Below are 8,682 nucleotides of genomic sequence, written 5' to 3'. Positions count from 1 at the left end.
TCCGGCACACCCTGCTCCCTCTTATCACTCAAAGTGATGTGATAAAACCTGGGTTGAGTCATGGTTGCTTCATGTTCCAAAAAGATCATCAAATTCGGTGCAGCGGTCTTTTTTTTTTTTTTTTTTTTTCAAATATCGAGACGTTAATTTTACATAGAAAAAATTTCCCTTCCCCTACTCAAAACGGATAGCCGAACAATGGAGGAACTTGCGCATTGTAGCACCAACAATGTATCCCCTTATTTTTAACGAATTTCATATTTCTAACTTCATAAGCTCATGAGATACTGTATTTTTAGCATACATATTTGAAACTTTACCTTAGGACATGCCTTTTGGAAAAATTAACGTGATTAATTGCTAAGTCATGGCCCAGTCACGTTCCAAAAATAAAATCGATCCAGCGGTCAAGATTAAGTACCATCTCCGAAATGGTCTCCGAGAGCCATTGCAAAAGTCATGGCAACTGTGTGTTTTTTTTTTTTTTTTTCCTCGAAAATGGTAAAGAATAAAGGAATTCTGAAATATGCAAATGGAAGATTAGTTCATATGTAAACATTACAGATAGGGAGATGGATGACGACCGTAAAGATACAGCACGATAAAAAAGACGAAAATTTTTTTGTCGTTGCAAACGTGTTTTACTGTCAATTGCAACAATACACAATAGTACACGTACCTGTGACATCTGTGACCCTTGAAGTAGTCTCCCTAAGAATCCATCACACACTTCCATGGAATGGGCGTAGTTTGTATTATTGCGTACTGTTGCAACTGACAGTAAAACACGTTTGAAACGACAAAATTATAACATTTCGGAGTTGGTATTTACCAAATTGTGGAAAAATCAGAATTTACGAGAAAGGCTGCAGCAAAATATTCCAAGTGAAATGAAACATTATCAACCATTAAGAGTAAGAGAAGTTAAGCTCAGAAGTTCAAAAGTGATGTACACTGAACAGGTATTTAAAAGTCTGGGCTTTAGAAATGGATCATTGAGATTTTAAGGTGGGTTGCTAAATATGAACACCTGATCGGTTGCCTACTTGTTCTAAACACCTTTCTTGTGTTTGTCAAAGTGAAACTAACAGTTAGCTTTTCATATTACACTAACACAAACATACAGATTATTTACGTGTTATTACAATAAACACTTTACTGTAAAATCTATTCACAAACTTTCAAAATAAACAACAAATTACGTTCATAATTTTTATTAATTCCTTTTTGTTTTAAAAAATTACAATCTGCAACACAAAAGAATTAATCTTAAAATATACCTACCTGTCACCTCTTACATATAATTTTTCCAGTCGCGTTAACGAAAAAGTCTTACACGTATACGATTCCAGTACATTTACTTTAAGAACATACAGCGTACATTTTCACGTGCGATTCAAATATAACTACTCTAGTATGATTTTTTTCGTTTTTTATAGAAGCAGAGCTGAATACCGAAATACAATGTATATATATATATATACGAAATATTTCCAAATGACTACGAATTCTATGTAGCTAAATGTGAGTCTACAGTTACTTCTTACGTAATACACAACTCTTAAAATTGTTACACCTAGTATCTTCGTAAGGAAAATTTGCATTTTATTATGTCATGTTTTGTAGACATCAGTCAATTAGGAAAAAGGAAACTAAAAATTCTGAACCCAACAGAAAGAAATTTTGTTCAGTGCCATGCTGCACTGCAGCAAAATTTTACTTATTCAGGACGCTATTACGTACTTCATTTGAGTCGAAGTCACGAACACTGTCCACTCGATTGTTTCTCCAACTGCATTTTTTAGACCTTACTGTGAACCAACCACATACAAATTAATGTAAAATACAATCAACATATATTTTAATGATACACATGATTAGACGCAAGAAAAAATTTATTTCTGATCATCATCTTCTGCATTCCCATTCGGCTGACCTGGTGAACCATGATTTCTTTCAGGTGATCCACGAGGTGTCCTGAAAAATTAATACAATGCTTCACAATGAGGTAAAACAGGAACAGTAAAATTAATGTATGTTTTACTTAATATTTAGTTCAGTTTACACACTTAACTACTCTAATCCGGAAAACATATCACTTGAACAGTATCAGACAATCAAGTACAGAGGAATAAGAATAATGCATTTAACTAATTAGCATTTTGAGGAAGAAAGATTTTCATAAATAGTAAATACAAACATAAACCTGAAATTTCTACATTTAGTATACGACTTCCGCAGCTTAATATATCATAGGATCAAAGCGAATACAATGTGTTACGAATATACACGAAGCTGCGTATTAATTATTATGCGCATCTTTCATGGTTAAATTTTAACACCTTCTAGTTAAACATAAGTTCATGCAGTGGATCCGTCAATAACCAAAACGTGAACCTGGCTCATGCATTTATGTTAATATACTGAAGACGAACTTCATGTCAAATCAGACAACTGACCACCGCAAATATATACGGAAGGTGACATCGCCAAGCAAACATCGAGTATAATACACTGTAAAACTAAATCGTCAAAGAGTATAAACAGATGAAAACACTACCTTACATCAGTGGTTCCCAACCAGTGTGTCGCTTTGTCCCACGTGTCACGAAAGTTCAGAATTTAAAAATTGTGAAGCATTTAATAATTAGTTAAGAACAATTTTGCGAGAGAGTACCAGTCAAAGCCTCCAGTCACAGCAACTATGCTCAGTATTATATAGATACACTACTTTATAGAAATATACAGCCTTACACTATTATATTAATAAAAAAAAATCAAACAAGTGTGCACGAAGTCGTAGGTATTCAGTTAAATGTATCACCAGGCAAAAAAGGTTGGGAACCACCGCCCTACATGACTGAACAACACAATGGCGCTCATTAACAGCACACAACCGATTCTTAACAAAACGTCACCGCCGAATTTGTCTATTCTGAGCGCACAAGCATGCTCACTGGACACCTTAAAACAAACAGGTTGTAATGGGCCGATCAATCACCATATTTGTTATAATAAACCGACGGAGGTTTGTCCGTATTCGCATTATCACCATCAGGTTATGGACTCAGCGTACATGATGATGTTAATAGGTGAGTATAGTTAATACTCATGTCGACATGGAATGGGTCCTATCTGAATTACAAATAATAAAACATTTGTTTTCTTCACTAAATTTAAAATACATACATAAAAAGTCTCTAACTACGGATAATTTGAAATTTACTGGCACGTATCTCTGGTCCCTGTGGTCTTGAGTTCCATTCGCTCTATATGAGCACATATTTGTTTCTACTGACCAAGTAGAGCATTTGAGGCAAATGAGGTGAATTTAGTGAAAGTGAACTTAAGGGTAGACAAGAAATAATATGATCGATCAGATTCCTCCCGTCTACAGCGGCAGGGAATTTACCCTCTGTTGACTATGAAACATTACTCATAATCATGCGTAGTAAGTATTGTCGTATGTCTTGCATTTCTTCATATCTACTCTTCTTGCATCTGTACCTAAAAACTTCCAGATTGATAAAAGGTTCGAAAAGGAAAGACTCATAAAAAAACTAAGAATTGTTGATAGTAATATCATATTGAACTGTATGTATTTGTAATTTGTATTAATAGTTGAAGTCTTACATCTGCATAAAATAAAAATCGAAAATTTTCTGCCGACTTACTAAAATCGAAAACGACTTACTAACACACAACCTACCTTATCTTATTTCCAAAACTAGTCGGATACATTTAGAAAAAAAATTAGAATACTATATAAATCCAGTTTTTATTTTCAACTGAGCTATAAGGTACTTTTCAAGTTTCAACCTTCGCAAATTGGCAAATCTGCAATGCGAAAGTCAATAAAGCCTTTTTTTAAACATAATAAAGAAATCCATTTTACCACTAGCTGTAAAAATAAATAAAATAAATAAATAAATAAATAAAATAAAATAAAATTAATACACATTTAGTATCCCGATTTTTGTTAAGTTCGCAAACCTAGTGAACCATTGTTCGTTGTGTGCGATGAAATGTTCGAGATTACGTACAGCTCACAACGTGTGGTGCTACTGTGTAAGAACTGTACTTAATAGCATGAAAAACCATTGTAATATCCGGTTGTGCTTGCAATGAGAACATCGGCACCTGTTGGAAAATCCTTTTAAAGCACGCATTTTTCACTGATCTCCGCCGCCTCGATACAAGCTGTCAACCGGAACATAGTCAAATCCCCATAGATACATATTAGGACCGGGAGAAATATCTCCCACAATATTATCTGGGTTTTGTTCCGTGCCTAAAGTAGACCAATAACATTACGAAAGCAGTCGCAATTCAGTGAACACTCATTGTTTACTGCACAATCAATATTCAGAAACTTGACGTGGAGGATGGTTTTCAGTTCAAATTAATGATGCAATTAAAGAGATCTTCGTGAACATTAATAATCTTATGAATGTCGAAATAACAATCACAGATGATGTTGGACGTACGTAAAATGGGTGAATTACCTATTAGCGGAATTTGAAGTTTCTTCAGAAATACAGAATAATTATTATTAATAATAAGTATTCTGCCTATTGGAAAGTCCTGAGACTAATGAGGGTTTTTTCCCTTCTTTCTTCTTAATTTTCAGTTTGGGCCTGGAAATGTTTCCTCCACGCTTAATGATTTTCAATTTCCTCTTAACTCCCAATACTTCCTTTTTTTCAAATCTTCGATCACTTGGGTTCTTCCTCCTATTCCTCGCTTTCCTTCTATGGTGGTATGAAGAGGGCAATTTCTTCGCAAGATGTGCCCAATCCAATTGCCTTTTCTACGCAGGATGGTGGCTAGAAGAGTCTTCTTCTATCCGATTTAAAACATCTTCGCTTGTTACTCTTGCTGTCCATTTTATGATCTTCATTTTCCTCCAACACCACATTTCGAAGCTCTCTATGTATTTTTTTCTCTCTAACTTCCGTAATGTCCAAGTCTCCGAAGCATAAAGTTCAACACTCCATATATAGCACATCACTAATTTCTTCCTTAGTCTAATATTAAGGCTGCTAGTTAAGAGTGATCTTTACTTGTTGAATGCTTCTTTGGCTATGGCAATTCTCGGCCTGATCTCTTTGGTGCAGTACGAGTCTTTCGTCTAAATACTTCAAAGATATTTAAAATAATCGACCTCTTCAAGTACACTTTGTTCTACTCTGACCCGTAAGGGCGCATTACACGGGATACTCTTATGACTTTCGATTTTTCGATGTTGATTTCCATTCCATATAGTTTCCCAATGTCAACTATTTTGTCAATCATCTGTAGTCTTTCTTCGGTTCTAGCTATAATCGTATTATCTGCATACCTAATCTTGTTAATGATCTGCCCTTTAATCTTGAAATCTCCAAATCCCGACTAATGCTTTCTTCATTAAATATTCATTGTAAATGTTGAATAATCGGGGCGACATACTACATCCCTGTCTGACTCCTCTTCCAATCTCTACACTATTGGTTTCTCCTTCATTCAAGCGCAACTTTACTCGTTGCCCTATGTACAGGTTGCGAATGAATAGTCTCTCTCTTCAGCTGACCCCAATTAAGTATTTGCAAAAGTTTCGTTCCACTGACCCTGTCGGAAGCTTTTAGCCAGCCAATGAGGCACAAACACAACTCTTCCTTTATGCCAAGAACTCGTTTTGAGGTAATTCTCATCAATCCAATGACACCTCTGGTGCCTTTTCTTTCCGGAATCCAAACTGATCTTCCTCCAACATCTTTTCTACCTTACTTTCCAGCCATCAGTTCAGTATGCACGTGGTTCAATAGTGTGTGTCGCCAGTCAGAAAATGACTGGGAATCAGTAATCTACAGAAAAACTTCTAAAAACCTTTCCCATTCATCTAATAGTTAGCTAAACTTCGAAACAAACATTTCTCAACTTTGTTAACAAATAGTAGTTACAGATGTGTTACTTGTCAGTTCTATGATTTCCTCACTAATTATACGAATACTGTTAACCTTTTCAAGACGGCAAGTGATTTCAAGAAATTCGCTGACCTTCACGTTGACGGTCATATAGCCCCTAATTATCACATGACATGAACTATACCTCGTTGGAAAGCTTATGGAACACAGATTCCAACGAGGTAACTTTTATGCCCAACCCGTAGTCAGAAAATTACTATTATATATATATAGGGTGCGGCACGTAAAACCGGCCCGTCGTAATATTCTGGTATATTGTGTTTTTGGCAACACTTAAATAATCTAACTTCCTACCAAGAGATGGCGTGTCGAGGTCGGGTCGACTTACGTGACCTGCGGCAGTCACGTGCAGCCGCAGCCAGTGAAACTTGTCGAAACCAGTTGAGAAAAGGCCTCGTTGCGTTAAGCCGGGTGAGTGTCAGTGTGTGATAATGCCGTATTCGATACCCGAGCGTGTTGCCATTGTTGAAGGGTTCATTCTCACTGGATCTTTTGTGAAAACAAAAGAATTTGTTTCGGGAGAAATTTCCACGACGTTCTGTGCCAGCAAAAAGCACCATTCAGGAATTGATTGAAAAATGGCGGCGTACAGGATCGGTTCAAAATGCTCCCAGGAACAGACGACCATCTGTCTGCACACTTGAATTAAAGATGCAGGTGGAGGAGATAATGACAAGAAGTCCTCGAAAGTCAACCAGGAGATTGAGTCAACAGGTTCATGCGAGTGAGAGAAGTTGCAGACGTGTTTTAAGGGGACTGAAGTTAAAACCGTACCGGATAAGTGTTGTGCAAGAACTGAAGGAGCCTGACCTGCAGAAGAGGGTGCATTTCTGTTCATGGCTGTTGAGCAATGTTGCCAGTGGTTTCTTGGATCCACTAATGCTCATCATGAGTGACGAGGCGTGGTTCCACCTGTCTGGGTACGTAAATTCCCAAAACAACCGGTATTGGTCGACAGAAAATCCACACGCAATCCACCAGGTACCCTTGCATGATGAGAAGATTGGTGTTTGGTGTGCCATTTCCGCCACACGCGTTATTGAGCCCATATTCTTTGAGACGACAGTGAACAGTGACGTGTATATGGGAATCCTGGAGGAGTTTTATACACACTTGACCGAAGAGGAGCGTCAGTTATGTTACTTTCAGCAGGACGGTGCAACATGCCACACATCAGCTGCATCATTGTCCCTTGTGCATGAGATGTTTACACCAGAGGACAATCAGCAAAGGCTTGTGGCCTCCTCGGTCACCAGACTTGTCCACGTGTGACTTTTACTTATGGGGACTGTTAAAGAGAAGAGTATACGAAACAAATCCACACACAATTGAAGAACTCAAGACCAGGATCCAGGATGTCACCAATAGCATTACAACACAAGAACTGACAAGGGTATATATGAATCTCCTCAAATTGTGCTTACATGTGTGTTGAAGTGGGCGGAGGACACATTCAGCACCTGTTGTGAAGGTGAGTAGTCATATTCAATACATTACATTTCATTTGTGTGTTGTAGTTAATCATATTCAATACATTAAATTTCATTTTATGTGTTCATTTTACGGGCCGGTTTTACGTACCGCACCCTGTATATATATATATATATATATATATATATATATATATATAGTTTCCTTGACCTTTGTGGGATTGGAAACATCGTGTCCCTTCCCAAGCCTATCTAACCGTTCACAACCTGCTCCCGAAATTGCAAACTTGCAGATGGCACGTTCGGACATATCGAGAAAGTGTAGATCACTGCCACATTGATTATGTGGAAAAATACTTTCATCGTTCACTTCTTGGTTTTTGTGCTCTTCAATACGAATTGACCATCTATCCTCCAGATTGATATATCTCATATGAGTACTATAGTCATGCACTGTAACACGCTTATGAGCATCTTTGAGTTAGGAAATTACTAACTGGTGGTGGAGAATGCATATTTGAACGCACGTACACATCTGGTTTGTACTTCCAACAGGTTGCGGTCACGTCGTCCGTGACACATACATTCAAAATTACTTTCTTCAGCCTATTAGAATAAACGTCATGTGCTCTTTACGTCTAGGTCTGCCAGGCGTTGATAGAGCCTCCAACCTGAGGGTTGACCACAGTCCATTGAAAAATATATAGGGTGACTATCGTAAGTAGGAAGTTCCGAGTTTCTCTCTGCTGTTGTGCCTCCACCCTTCATTTTTAATGATTGTCCTCAATGTCTGTCGTACATGTGAGATTCTTTTCCTCCGTACAACAAATAAGTGTTTCCAGCGTCCCACAAAGTTCAAATATATTATTTTCTTTTACAAGAAAACACATTGAAAAAAGGAGCAAATTCAATATACCCATTCACCCCTCGCAAGCCCATTTGCCTTACACACTGTATCACTAGTTAGTATATTTAGGAGCTGACTCCAATGCTGAGGAGTAGAGAGGAAATTAAAAACGCCCAAATTTGCCCGTCCTTCCGTCGCGTGACTCCCAATATGCTTAAAATGCACATAGTTGAAAAGCTTCGTTCTTCCTCAAGAGTGACACCTAAATTATCTTTCTAGGTTAACTGAGTTGAATTTGAGTTTAATGTCCCTTTCAGCACGAAACTATATGAGACGAGGACCTACTGATTAACGTGGAATCCGAACCACATGAACTCCCGCCGGGAATCGAACCGGGTTCCCCACGCCAAAAGCGCGTACGCTAACCGCTTCGCCACGAAGG

The 8,682-nt window shown here is 37.7% G+C and overlaps 1 protein-coding gene across 2 annotated transcripts in view; it reads right to left on the bottom strand.

Moving 5' to 3' along the window:
- Positions 1-1,198: 1,198 nt before the first annotated feature.
- LOC145686170 (serine/arginine-rich splicing factor 7-like) overlaps positions 1,199-8,682 on the bottom strand; it is a 56,119-nt gene continuing 48,635 nt past the window's right edge. For both annotated transcript variants that reach the window (XM_081759187.1, XM_081759188.1), the window contains exon 6: positions 1,199-1,977. In XM_081759187.1, the coding sequence (XP_081615313.1) occupies positions 1,896-1,977 (82 nt within the window). In that variant the 3' untranslated portion in view covers positions 1,199-1,895. The remainder of the gene's footprint in view (positions 1,978-8,682) is intronic.

Source organism: Thermobia domestica, chromosome 5 (genome assembly GCF_964235325.1).
Source record: "Thermobia domestica chromosome 5, izTheDome1.hap1.1, whole genome shotgun sequence".
In the NCBI taxonomy this organism is placed as follows: Eukaryota; Metazoa; Arthropoda; class Insecta; order Zygentoma; family Lepismatidae; genus Thermobia; species Thermobia domestica.
Note: the sequence above shows the minus strand (reverse complement) of the source record. Positions and strands in the feature narration are given on the sequence as shown.